Below are 14,762 nucleotides of genomic sequence, written 5' to 3'. Positions count from 1 at the left end.
GGCATTCCAGGTATTTTCCCTGACTCATGCTGATTGGTGGTTGTTAGGGGGTTGCTATGGGTCCTCACCTAGCCTGACTGAGTCAGGGACACCTGGCTCCGCAGATCTCTCCTGTTATTTGTAGATAAACAACTCAGCAGGGTGGGTATGTGCCTAGGAGTGCTCTGTGGGTCTTTCCAAGGACAAGGGTCATACCCCTTCCTTGGACAGGCTTTGCTCTGAGGTAGAGGCTGGTTTTTCAGAACCCTTTTAGTGGTATCCCATCCTGGCCTTGGTCTTGGCTGCCTTTGGATGGCAGGGGCCAAAATACTGGCTGCCCTTTTATCTTCCTTGGCTTTGGTCTCCAAGTCTCAGTGATTGAACACCCACAGGGCCAGTTTCCCAATCTTGAAGGGGAATAATAACATTAATTTTATAGTTTCCCCTTTGATATAACTGGAGTCAGTATGAAGTTATCATATGGGGTGGTTAATGGAGTCAGTGTTATATCCTATCTGTCCTGTGGGTGAAGACTTATTGTCTCAAATTAACTAAGGTTATTCTGTTAGAAGTTGTACTTCTGTAAAACAGTAACAGGCAATAGTTACAAAGTTTTACAAGGAAAATACCAAATAAAATTAACAAGAGCAAGAACATATTTAGTTTGTGTATAATTCTGAACCCGAAACTTTTTTTTTTTATAGTAACACTAATGTACCTTTGATTTTCCTTTTATAGTAACACTAATGTACCTTTGATATCTGTGTAAGCCTCTAAGTTGTCCAGGCTGGCCTTGAACTTGTTTTTCTTTTAGTACCTCTAGAGATTAAACTCAGTGGGACTTAGCCACTGAGCCACATCCCCCTTTTATTTTGAGACAGTATCTTGCTAGATTGCTTAGGGCCTTGCTAAATTGCTGAGGCTGTCCTCAAATTTGCAATCCTCCTGTCTCAGCCTCCGGAGCTGCTGGGATTACAGGTGTGTACTACTGAGCCCCACTTGGCCTTGAATTTGTGATCCAGTCAGTCTTCTGAATCACTAGGATCACAAGCATGAACCACCAGGCCCAGCAATTCTATTTCTTTTAAAAACTCTTTCATATCCTTTAAATAGCTTTTCAACTTACCCAAGTGCTTACTTAGTTTTATACTACCTCTCTATTTTGGGATTGCAGTAGTATTTATGACAAAAGTTTATCATTCAACAGAACTTTAAGTGGGTTTATTTTTAGTCTACCTTGGGGGCCATCTACATTGAAGCAGGGCAAGAGGCAGAGCCTTATCCTGGGTGAAGCTGGCCTTTTAAATTAATTAATTAACTAATGGTACTGGGGATTGCAGGGGGTGTTTCACCACTGAGTTATATCCTCAGCCCTTTTCACTTTTAAAAGATTTTGAGAGAGTGTCTTGCTAAGTTGCTGAGGCTGGCCTTAAACTTGTGATCCTCCTCCCTCAGCCTTCTGAGTTGCTGTGCACCACTGCACCCAACTGAGGCTGGCCTTTTGACAAATCTTAAGTGTTTTACATTTGCAGCTAATCTTTGCCCCCATTAAATATCATCCTATTCAGGACTATAAGAAAACAAAGTTCTTATATTCCTGAGTCTATTTGAAGATCAATTAAAATAAAAACATCACATCTGAAACATGAACCAAACAGAAAGGTTCTGAGAGCTCTTAATTTCCTTTTTTGGTGCGTATGTGGAAAAAGTGGCAAAAAGTTACTGTGATGTATTGCAAACCTTTAAAACCTTTTCCTTTTTTAAGAGTTAATCAATAGAGGGAGATACTCTTACAAATGGAAACTTTTTTGAAAAGAGTTAGGAAAAACTTATTTTGGAGAACTGTCTAGTTGATAAGTGCTTCTGACCTAATTTGCTTTCTAATCAGATGTAGACCTTACTGAGTAGGTAAAAGAACACTTTCTATGCCCACCCTATCTGAGAAGGCCTCCTTGGAGCTTTACAAAGCTCCTTCTTTATGTTCTAATTTATCATAGGCTTCAGTCATTTTAGAAGGAGCTTCCTTTAAATTCTGAAACACTTCTCATTGCATCAAAATTTAGATATGGCCATTCAGAATTTATATATATTTTATCCTTTTGTTGTATTTCCCAAGGACTTTAGATTAATGTGCAAGAAAATCAATTTAGGAATATTAAATGTTTCCCATTTGAGGTACCATAATCATCCAAAAAAGTCATTGCTCCCTTCTGAGCTAACTGGAGGACTTGTGTTTTGGATTGAAAGGGGCAAGACTGCAAAGATCAGAAGAAAGATAAAAAGCAAAAAGGCAAATTTATGAATTGGAGTGGAAGGAGAAAAAGATCATATGCTAGCAACCAAAGTTCTGACTAGCCTTCTGAAACAAAAGATATCCAAATTAACCAGCTCAGAATAAAACTAGAACCATAAACCAAACAAAACAAATTTCCAATAGGGCCTGCTGCTGCCAGCCATCAGATTTTTTTGCCTTTATCAAGTTAGTCATCATTAACACAGACTAACAGCCAGAATAACAAGCAAAAGAAGACATTAAACAGTTACATTCAACTGGAGTGCACTTTCAGATACACAGTCCAAGCTGTACTACAATAATAAATCATCTTTTTCTTAGTCATAAATTTATAACTATAAATAGGCCAGACAGCCAAAATCCCTAGGGGCACATGCACAGAATTAGTACTTTCCATTCTTATGCAAATCATAAGAGATCTCAAAGCTCTATAATTTAGTCCTAATCTTTTAAGCATTTTTGATTTATTGTTACAAATAAGTTTTGTCAAAACTCAGAAATAAAATCTTGAAGAAAACCAAAGGAAGATGAAGTACAGATTATTTATTTCCTGTATTACACCTTTCTTTAAAATATTCTGTATTTATTTGGTAACTCATTCCCCTGATTTTTCCAATTCATTTTGTTACTAGAGTTCTAGCACAGGCCTGACTGGGATTTTTTAAATTTTTATTTTTTGGTACCAGGGTGTGAACCTAGGGGTGCTTAACCACCAAGTCACATCCCCAGTCTTTTTTAAATTTCAAGATAGGGTCTCACTAAGCAGCTTAGGGCCTGGCTAACTTGCTGAAGCTGGCTTTGAACTTTTGATCCTCCTGCTTCAGCCTTCAGAGCTATTGGGATCATAGGTGTGGGCCACCATGTCCTGGGGCTCTGGGAATCTTAACAGACCAGGTCCAGTCATTTAACACCTTGTAGTTTTAGATGGACAGCATGCCTTTATTTCATTTATTTATTTTTTTATGTGGTGCTAAGGATTGAACCCAGTGTGTCACATGTGCTAGGCCAACGCTCTGCCACTGAGCTACAGCCCCAGCCTCACCTTGAATCTTTGTAGAGAGAAAAGTGGAGGTAAAGCAGGAAAGCAGTTTACTTTGGTGTAGTCAACATAGGCAATATAGCTGGTCTAGAAAATTTGTATTTTACTTATTAACAATGGCTCAGAATCATACAGGGTCAGGACAAAGTCTGGGAGCCAAACACTACATATACAAGGTAATTATGGTCAGGCTGAGATCTGGTTGCAGGCCTGGTTCTGCCAGGGTCCTCCTGGTGCCAGGGAAGCTGAGGCTTGGAAGACAGTTTCCATTCCCAGCATGAGATGATTGCCTGCAATATGCTGGGAAGGAGAAATAACTTGAGAAGGTTAGAGGGACAAAATAGAGTCATTCAGAACCATGAGTGGGTCCTCCTTTAAATTGCCAATTTGAAAGAAGCCCATTAGAATTTGGTATTACCCTACCTATATGATTTATAATTTACTAGTAACACCACTATCTCCTGGGAACAGCAATAAAATTATTTTTGGTCTAAGTTTGCCGGCTAGGTATAGAGATGCTAGACCTGGGGACATGATCTGTGAGGATATTCCTCAAACTATTTTGGCAAGATTCAATCTTTAACCAGCCCTAATAATAAACAAAGAGGACAGTTTTCTTGCACAATTAAGTTGACCATATAGGGAATTAAGTTGACCATATAGGGAAGAACTGCTTTAGGGGAGAGTAAGAAGCAAACAGGATGATAAAGTGAAAGATAGGGACCCTGCTTTGAAACTGTAGATTTGAAAAATAAAACATTTTCAATACTTAGCATTTTTCATTAGAATGTGGAAACCAACCCTTCAAGGTCTTGGTGTTTTAAGGAGAAAAAAGTGACTTGCTGTTTCAATCCCAATAGCAACTCAAAATTCAATTGCTCATAGATTTCCATAAAGCCAATAAAATAAGGTTCATGGAGTTAAAAGGTCTGTGCTCTTAGGCAAGAAATGGAGGGGAGATTATAACCTCTGGCTGGAGTACTGTTGGCAAATTTAAGCCCCTTCACCAGACTTGGACTTGTACTACATCCCATCATACTACTACTTTTTTGGGGGACAGTGGCGGGGAGACCAGGGATTGAACTCAGGAGCACTTGGCCACTGAGCCACATCCCTAGCTCTATTTTGTATTTTGTTTAGAGACAGGATTTCACTGAGTTTTGGAGTTGCTGGTAGTAACCAAGGTTGTAGGTAATTTGCAACTGGAATCTATATGTCACTTGGCGTTGTTACATAGCACCTGACTGTTGCTGAGGCTCCTCCCTCAGCCTCCCTGAGATGCTGTGATTACAGGTTTGTACCACCATGTCCGGCTTCATTTTATTTATTTATTTATTTATTTTTGAGATAGGGTCGCACTATGGTGTCCAGGCTGGCCTTGAACTTCTGGGCTCCAGTAATTTGCTCATCTCAGCCTCCTGAGTCTGGAAGAACAGGCATGTGCTACATACAAGACTGGCTCATTTCTTAATTTTTCACTCCTTTGCACTAATTCTATAGGCAATAGCTACATGATGCTATTTAAATTTACCTGAATTAAAAGTAAATAGGATATTCAATCCTTTGTCAAACTAGCATTATTTTAAGTATTGATTAGTGGACTGTGTAGATTTAGAACATTTTCATCATTATAGAAAGTTCTCTTGGCCAATGCTCCTTATACTCTACATATCAAGTAGCAGATCATTTTATTCTCAATACTCTGATGGCAGATAATTAGCATAGAAAGATCTAGTGAATCTAAAGATTCTTGACAAGTAAGTCTTATAAACAGAATTTAAACTGACACCTTCAGGACTCGAGTCTGCAGATCTTGTTTGGTTGGTCTGCTCTTCTCTGAACCATATCTTAATATGAAGAGTGACTTATGTAGCTTCCAGTTGCAATTGCCTACAACCTTGGTTTGTGTGAGCTAAATAAGTCATATCAGTGTGGGAAACCATTTCTGACATGTGATTGGGTGGCTCCCATTAGTTCTGGCTGTGTTGGAACTTTCCCGGCCCTTTCCTGATGAGAGAGCCCATCCATGTGGGGGTGTGCCTGACCACTGACCCTGGGGGCCCAATCACTGACCCTGATCTTGGAGTGCAGTCCCCCCTCAACCTTCATTGGATGGAATTCTTCCCTGAATCTCTTGTTCCCCAATAAAAGGCTACTCCCAGGCTGTTCACTCTCTCTCTCTCCTGCTAGCCCTGAGTAATCCTTGCTGCCCTGCTGGGCGGTTAGAGGAGGGAACCAGAGAGGGGAGCCGTCTCAGACCTAGCAATAGAAATAAGGTAACTGAGTCTGTGTGTTTTATTTCAATCTCTTCTAACTAACTTTTATGCCAAGAACCTCATTAATGAAACCATTGCGCAGGCCGCATGGTGGATATCAGAATATCTCTTAGTTTAAGCTCGGATACAACAGTACTTTAATTTCTAAACAGTCAATATACTATTGCTATTACCATCAAAGACAATCAGGAGAAAGTATTTTACATTATTTTTCACATTATTTTCTTTGTATAAGTTTGTCTAACTATTTTAATGATTTAAAGCACTGTGGTAGTTCCATTTTAGCCAGGCATGGTGATTTACACTTGTAATCCCAGTGACTTGGGAGGCTGAGCCAGGAGGATTAGAAGTTTGAGGCTAGTTAGGACTTAGTGAGACCATGTCTCAAAATAAAAAACAAATAAAAAGGGATGGGAATGTGGCTCCATGGTTAAGTGCCTCTGGGTTCAATTCCTAGTACTGCTCCACCCCCCTGAAAAAAGAATCCATTTTAGTTAGGTCAACATTATTCATTACTTCATGTACCCAAACTGTACACGAGGAAGATAGCTTGAATGTGTTTAGCAGCAAAGAAAAAGTAACATTTTTTTTTTTTTTTATTTTGAAGAAAGAAAATGCTAAGCTTAAGACTGAAAAATAGGCTGGGGATGTGGCTCAAGTGGTAGCGTGCTCGCCTGGCATGTGTGTGGCCCGGGTTCGATCCTCAGCACCACATACCAACAAAGATGTTGTGTCCACCGAGAATTAAAAAAAATAAATATTAAAAAAAAATTCTCTCTCCTCTCTCACTCTCTCTTTAAAAAAAAAAAAGACTGAAAAATATACTAGGGAAGCTGTCAAAAATACGAGGGAAGATAATAATAGTAGCAGTAATAATAGCAGCAAACACGTATATCTCCTATGTGGAAAGCACCTTCTAAGTGCTGTACACATATTAATGCTGTATATGAACTCAGTCATCACATCTGTTCATGAAGCACTCTTTTTATATTTTAGGAATGATGAAGGTAAGCCATGGAGAGACTAAGTAGCTCATCCAAAGTCATAAAGTTAGATAGAGGTAAGATTTGAACCTGGGTTGTTCGGCTCCCTCAGCCATGAGGTTGAACTGTAGTCACAAGTACCACGAAAAATGAGTCTTATCTTCCTATATTTAACCAGCCAGTACTCTTTTCTGTAGTGGGGTTGGGTACTAGGGATTGAAGTCAGGGGCACTCGACCACTAAGCCATATCCTAGCCCTATTTTGAATTTATTTAGAGACAGGGTCTCACTGAGTTGCTGAGACTGGTCTCCTGGCCTAGCCTCCTGAGTTGCTGGGATTAGAGTCACTGTGCCTGGAGACCCAGTATTCTTTATCATTCATATTTCTAAGTTCTGTGAACATGCTTGTAATTAACTTAATAATTAGTATGCACATCTTTTCTGTAGCTTTGAGTACTTTTTAAAAAATTTATTAGTCTTACCCAAACAATTTTTAATGGTTGATACACAGTAGATATTATGCTAAGCATAAATTCAGAATTCCAAACCTCGGTCTAAAGGATATACATTTGTCTTTTGGCTTCAGTTATTTTCACAACCTGAATTATTTGGATTACACTCCACCCCTGGTACCGGGGATTGAACTCAGGAGCACTCCATCAGCCCTTTTTGAGACAGGGTTTTGCTAAATTGCCCAGGCTGGCCTTCAATTTTCCATCTTCCTACCTCAGTCTCCTGAAAAGCTGGGATTACAGGTCTGTGCCACCATATCTTACTGGATGTTTTTATTTTAATAATTCCTTTCCAATTTTGTATCAGGGTTCCTGTAGTACACCAAGTCAAAGAGTTCATAATTACAATTATCAAAAGCCTACCATATTTGGGAAGGTCTGAGACAATTGGTAGTGTATTAGATTTGCTTCCTTTTAGAGAATTCTACCTTGACACAGTACCAAAAACCTGAAATTCACATTGTAATATCAACTACTTAATCAAAAAATAAATAAAAATTTTTCCAGCTGGGCATGGTGGCACATATCTATAATCCCAGATATATGGTAAAACGAGGTAGGAGAATCACTAAGTTTGAGGTTCAGCAAGTTAGTGAGACCCTGTTTCTTCCTGGGGCCTGGGGCTGTAGTGTATGTAACTCAGTGGTAGAGTGGATGCTTAGTACACATGAGGTGCCGGGTTCAGTTTTCAGCACCAAAAAAAAAAAAAAAAAAAAAAAAGAAAAATTAGAGAAAATCTTTTTCCTTGTCTTTCAGTTACCTGATAATAAAACTCCAGACTGAAGAAATCTGGTCTTTTTTTTTTTTTTGGTGGTGGTGGGTTAGCAGGGATTGAACTCAGAGGTTCTTGACCCCTGAGCCACATCCCCAGCCCTATTTTTATTTTATTTAGAGACAGGGTCTCACTGAGTTGCTTAGTACCTTGCCATTGCTGAGGCTGGCTTTGAACTCTCAATCCTCCTGCCTCAGCCTCCAGAACCGCTGGGATTACAGGTGTGTGCTACCTTGACCGGTGAAATCTAGCCTGAATTCAGTAATTCTGCAAAGAAACTAAGATCTAGAGAGATAAAATGACTTGCTCTAGGTCACAGACTAACTCAGAGTCTGACTCAGCTCTTTCCACACCTGGTAGAAGGATAAGGGGTTTGCACATCTTCCACACAGCTCTTATATTTCCCCCAGGCATTGCTCCCAAACACTGACACAGCTGTGCAAATTGTGCACTGCGTACATTTGGATGGTTTCTAAAGGGATGTCACTTACAGTGGACACTGTAGACCTGTATATACTATGATGATGTCTGTGTTTGCAGTAGAATGTACTATGAGGGGGCAATGGCTCATGAAGCCAAATGATCTTGGGGGGACCTGAGTTGGTAATTACTTCTCACTCCCAGAGGCCATAAAACAAACAAAAAAATAAAAAATTAAAACCCCTAATTTTTTTTTTAAAGCATAAACTCTAACCCTCTTTTGAATCAATGTAACTTTGAAGAGAAAGGGCAAAACACAGGCAAAGAAATTGAAAAATTTATTCAAAAAGGACAATTCCAGGAAACGTGTCCTGCTTCATCTTAGGAGCTGCATCCAGACCAATTAGCTAGCAATACCTGCAATCCTATGATCATCCCTGATGTTCAGAAATCATGATCCCAAAGCACTAAATGATCTCAAATCAAGAAACAGTTCAATTACACATTGTAATCTGGGTTAAGACAAAAAAAAGTATACTATTTTGTTGTTTTCAACCACTGTTGAAATAGAAAAAAAGGGCTTTTCTGGCTAACCAGAAAACTCTATTCCCTGAGCATCCCAACTAATTGAAGTTGTATTATAAAGAGACAGTTTTTTTCTAGACAATCCAGTATAATATTACATGACTCATCACAGAGAAACCAAACCAATCAAAGGAGATCTGCCCCTATTAACTTAAAACATTAAGATATTAAATGAGTGATGTTTTCACTTATAGAAACAATGTAAAAAGTCTATATTAAACACATTCACAGGCTATATTAGAAAAAATAACAAATTATTAATCTCCAATGTTTCTATGTAATTGCTAGCTGCTCAACTAATATATCAAAACAATAAATTAAAACTGCTTTAGCACAAAAAGAGATAGGTAAGTGGCTGAAATAATGCAGCAGCATGTTTCAGTTCTGCTAGATTGCAGGTTCTCAGAGTCCAGAAGGCAGGATATTGTGGAACCACTTTTCAGTTCATTTATAGAAGGACTCAGTTCCCACTTCGTGAATAAACCCTGCACTGAATGGTTAGAGCTTCCTATGCTTAGCTCAAGTTCCAGGTCCATATCAGGCAGCAAATGATGTATTACAGTAGAGAAGCAGTCAAATTTACTAACTCTATGATCGAATATGTGACTTTTTTTTTTTTAAACATGGAATGTTTCATGAATTTGCATATCATCCTTGTGCAGGGGCCATGCTAATCTTCTCTGTATTGTTCCAATTTTAGTATATGTGCCACCGAAGCAAGCAAAATATGTGACTATTCCGGAAAGAAGCAGCAGCTCAGTAACAGAAAAAATAGTAAAACAATAAAAATGTTAAATATGTTAGATAAAGGACTTGGTTTAAAAAAGAAAAGGGAAAACAACAACAACAACTTTCTGGCCAGGAACCCAATCATTTCTCAAACTAAATTTTTACAGGAAGAGATGTTTTCCTCCAGAACGTTACATTAGAGAAATCAACGAATAAATGGATTTCACATTTAAGTTTCATACTTAATACATAAGAAAAAGCAAACTACTTCTGTCAATTTGATCAATCCCTTGAAGGCTGTAGTGCACTTGCATGGTTAAAACCGTGTGTAGGCATTTCGCTGTTGCTGCTGTTGTAACGGCTGCTGGGCTTGTTGCTGTTGTAGGCGAATTTGCTGAGAATAAGGGTCTTCTAGAGATTTGACAAATATGGTAGTTCTGGGGCCAGTCTTCCATACGATACCATTAGCATCTTTCACTGAGGATTCCACTGTAATGTTGTGTGTTCCCAGGATAGCAAAGTTCAACAAAAACTGAGTACTGAAGTAATCATTATGAGGCTCAACCCTCTGTTCCATCTCATTGGTCATATTATCAATGGGTATCTGGAATGAAAGAATTGTTAAATAATGACAACAGCTACATTTATTCAGTGCTCATTCTAAGCCACACCCTATTCTAAGTGGTTGGTACCTTGCAAACAACCAAAAGGTAGGTACTAATATTATCTTGCTTTTCAGCTGTGGGGTTGATACAAAGAGGTCAAGTAGGTTCTCCAAAGAATGTTAGTGAGTAGCAGAGCTGAGTGTGAACTCAGGCAGGCTAACTCCAGAGCCTACCCTCACAACTATCAGGTGACAATGCTTCCTACTCTCATTGAGTAGAATGAGCTCCCAGAGACTCTTAAACCCCCTAATGTGCTGGCTTCTCTTCTGTGCTCTCTCCACCCAATTCTCTAAATCCCCACCTTTCTTTAGTCTGTAGAAAGATATTTGGAAGAAATAGGATACAGCCACTTATTTCAGGGAGTTTGAAATTTAAGAGACTAAATAAGAATATAACACCAAGTTAATTTAAGTATTTTCCTCCCTTAGTCTGATTTAATATTACAAAAGGAATTCAGTCATTCTTTACTCTTAAAGGAGTAAATTAACTTTAGAACTTGCACAATGCTCATTTAATGGGTGTCCTATTCAGACTAGTAGTACAATATATATTGGCAGAATAACTAATACAGACTAGTAGCATAATATTACACTAGTAGTATAATACAGACTAGTAACATTATGTATTATCTTAGATTTATAACATTGACACTCATGCCTTTGTCCTCCAAATAGAATATCTGTTAGTGGATCCTCACCTATACCAAGATAAAGCCTATTAAGAGGCAGACTTATTCTGAGAATATAAAAGTAATATTAATGGTTATTTGACCAGATTGCTCTGTGTTTCTGTAGTGCAATTATCTATCTCAGTACCCTGAAAAAAAAAAAAAAGTGTCTCAATGAGCAGTTATCATGAGGTCATTCAGAGACATTTCCCTGTGTAAGCTACATCACCAACGTGGAGAGCCACCCCTGATCTATTTGAGCATCTTCACTTGGCCTTGAGCCAAGGAGATTTAGGTTTGGCATTGCAATCTGTTTTGTGGCTTCTCCCACTGGATGGATTGCACAATGCACTGACCTCTGTTTTTGCTCCGATCTCATAGCTCATAGCTCCGGAGTTGGGCATAACCCCTTGAAAACTAGACAGCCCACCTCCTCCCTAATTTGGTGAAGAACATTCTATGGAAAACCTTTGAAGTTTTTCCCATGTAGTAAAGCAAATGCAGGCGCTCTCTCTCTCTTCCCAGTGTGGAAGTTCCATCCCTAAAGTCGAAGAGCCTTCTGCTTTCACTTTCTAAAATTTACTTTCTGCGCAGTGTTGTTTTTTCGCTGACTTCTTTTCTTAGCTTTATTTTGTAGCCAGTCCGCATCATGTAGAGGAAACCCAAATTCCATTGTCCACGAGGGACATGGGTGAGACCCCAACCCTTTTTATTTTGAGACAAGGTCTCACTAAGTTGCTGGGGCTATCCTTAAACATGTGATCCTTTTGTCTCAGCCTCCTGAGTCGCTGTGCTAACTGCTGACTATATGAAACATACCTGTCAATTGTATTTCGAATATGAGAATAAGAAAATAGGCAATCTTGTTCCTTTTTTGATAGAATATTAGAATGACAGAGTACTATAACTGAAAACAATCCCTCATCAAAGGCCCATTTTCTACCCTAAATTTCCTAGCATCTTTGTATTTAGGTAGGGACAATACATATACAGGTATATGCCACCATGACTGGCTTTTGTAGGGTTTTTATTTTTCTAACGTAACAGGCCCACCAAAGAACTTCCTTAAAAGCACCAGAAATAGGCCTAGGAGATCTGATCAATCTTTTTTTTTTTAATTTTTATTAGTTATTGATGGACCTTTATTTATGTATTTGTTTATATGCAGTGCTGAGAATCGAACCCAGTGCCTCACACATGCTAGACAAGTGGTCTACCACTGAGCCACAACCCCAGCCCCAATCTGATCAATCTTAATGGATGACTGCATTTTAAGTTGGAATCATTTTAATTGCAATTAAAACTGAAAGGTAATCATGAACTAACACAGCTTTATGCTGACTTTAAACAATGCTTCTTGTGAGCTAAGTCAATAATAGAGAAAATTATTATACATAAGCAAAAAAGTGATTTGTAGTTAGTTACTTGTTTCAAATCCAAAGTGAGGGCAGACCTCCAGACTACCATAAACTATGTAAACTCTCACTATAATCTTCTGTGACAGTTAAGATTACTCAGCTGTAACAGCTGTACTCTAAATATAGTCTACAGAGTAAAGAATTTTTTTTTTAATCATTCACCAAATACTTAAATATTTACTTACTGGTGACTTAAGGCACTATACTTTGGGTCATGAATCAAAAGAGAGGAAAAGATAGGAAGGCTGAGCCTTACAGGAGTAGACAGAGTGCCAGAGTAAGAGGTACCAAAGAAAGTAATAATGGCTTAAACCAGTCCTTGACCTCATTTTTTAGCCACAAACTACCTAAGAAAATGAAATGCTCTTTTTAAAATATCGTCACTGATACCCCTCTCTTCCTTGCCATGAGGATCTTAGTTCAAACATGCTACAATAAACCTGGATACAACTAATCTGGGCAACTTTGCTAGTACAACTACAGTAGATTTGTTCCCTTTACCCACTTACTGTTTACCCTTATGGATAAATCATTAAGGAAAAGGAAAGAGATGTCTTAAAAGGGAACACTGCTGGGTATGGTAGCACCAGCCTATAATTCTAGTTACTCAGGAGGCTAAGGCAGGAAGACTGAAAGTTCAAGGCCAGCCTATGGAACTTACTGAGATCCTGTCTCAAAAAGCAAAAAAAGGGCTAAGGATGCAGCTCAGAGGTAGAGCCACTCTGGGTTTAATCCCTGGTACCAAAAGAAGGAACACTGATAATTAGTAGGCACACATTCAACATCCTAGCTCTCACCAGCAATATAAACCTGGTTTTGTTTAATACTTACCTACCTTGTGACTTCTGAAGGTAGCAAACACCCTTAAAAAAAAGACTTGACTTTTTCTGATCACTGTATGCTAATGCTGTATATATGTACACATGTAGCATTCTTTCACATGTAGCATGCTTTCATTTAGATGAACTGTACTGGCCTCTGAGGGAGCATATGGGTCTTGCTCAGTGAAGGGCAGGAATGGGGTATAGGGACTCAGGCTGAGGCTAGGTGGGATAATTTACCCAGAGGTATAAGATTGAAAAATCACTGCCAGGCACCTGAGTCAGGTTTTCCCACAGCTCTAACAGTAATCAAACTCATATTTTGATCTCTGCCTGCTTGGATGCTTTCTCTCGTTATTAACTGGCTCAGACAGGTAAAAGAAAAGCATTGGTTAACAGTCTCCTCAAACCCCCAATATATGCTTTTATATTCATCTGATTCCTTTGGAGCTGTAACTGCAATCTACTTGACCATGAAAAATTCTCATTAGTGAGTTGGTAAAATTTGCATCACAATTCTGCCTCTTTTCTAAATTACCTTGTAGTCTTGACCAGATTTACTTTGTAGTGTGGAAGAAACATTCAGACAGACAGACTGAATTTTGCGGAAGAGTCCTGGTTTAGATCCATGCTGAACCACTCCTTCTACCTTTAGTGCCAGCTGTTGATTACTCTGGACAGCAATAGGTTCTGCAGGGTTCCGGGGGGATGGCGACAGAGCAAGCTGAAATGTGAACATTAAAATAAATGCCAACAACCAAGAGCAAGCTTTCTTCCCACAAACATGTCTGAGCTGATCATTGGTGACAGGTTAGTACATTCACACACGCATCCTTCTACCCCTATGAACTGTGTTGGCACAACCAGGAGAAGTACCTTCAAAGTCTAGCTTCCTTACCTCTCATGCTCCTTTTAAAAACCACCAAGTTTTTTCATCTCAAATCTCAGTTTTGTTTGATAGTAACAGAGGATTACAGGATAGCAATGGCACCGTTCTGCCAAAGTTTGGGGTGTGACTTTTTTTTTTTTTTTTTGTCAATGAACCACTTCAGTAGGGAAATGAACTATGTAAATTTTCATGTCGAGCTGCTCTTTGCTCTTCAATAGCTTTTGAGCTGGCATGGTGGTGCTCACTTGTGATCCCAGCAACTTGTTAGGCTAAGACAGGAGGATTCCAAGTTCAAGATCAGCTTGGGCAACTTAGAAAGACCCTGTCTCAAAATCAAAAGGGTTGGAGATATAGTCCAGTGGCAGAACACAGCTGGTTCAACCCCTTTTTCTGATCACTGTATATTAATGCTGTATATATGTGTGTATATATGTTAATGCTGTATATATGTACACGTGTAGCATTCTTTCACATGTAGCATGCTTTCATTTAGATGAACTGTACTGGCCTCTGAGGGAGCATATGGGTCTTGCTCAGTGAAGGGCAGGAATGGGTGTACACACACACACACACACACACACACTCTTTAAAAAAAAGTTTTTGAATTTTGAGTAGTTTAAATATTTAAGAAATACTAACTCTACTCATTGTCCAGTTTCCCAAAAGCTGTTATTCAAAGGCAAAAGAGATTTGAAGGTAGAACCAGTGATAGTG

General features: G+C 38.9%; 1 protein-coding gene and 1 non-coding gene across 2 annotated transcripts in view; both read right to left on the bottom strand.

The window, feature by feature from the left end:
* Nucleotides 1–8,599: 8,599 nt before the first annotated feature.
* Ints7 (integrator complex subunit 7) overlaps nucleotides 8,600–14,762 on the bottom strand; it is a 77,539-nt gene continuing 71,376 nt past the window's right edge. Inside the window, exons 19-20 of the mRNA XM_026387510.2 lie at nucleotides 13,698–13,883; nucleotides 8,600–10,192 (exon numbers count right to left, since the gene is read on the bottom strand). Of these exons, the coding sequence (XP_026243295.1) occupies nucleotides 9,905–10,192; nucleotides 13,698–13,883 (474 nt within the window). The 3' untranslated portion in view covers nucleotides 8,600–9,904. The remainder of the gene's footprint in view (nucleotides 10,193–13,697; nucleotides 13,884–14,762) is intronic.
* On the bottom strand, nucleotides 9,477–9,583 carry LOC113181860 (U6 spliceosomal RNA). The gene has a single exon (XR_003300641.1). It is a non-coding gene; the product is annotated as a U6 spliceosomal RNA (small nuclear RNA).

This window comes from Urocitellus parryii, chromosome 9 (genome assembly GCF_045843805.1).
Source record: "Urocitellus parryii isolate mUroPar1 chromosome 9, mUroPar1.hap1, whole genome shotgun sequence".
Taxonomy (NCBI): Eukaryota; Metazoa; Chordata; class Mammalia; order Rodentia; family Sciuridae; genus Urocitellus; species Urocitellus parryii.
This window is presented reverse-complemented; position numbering and strand designations above follow the sequence as displayed.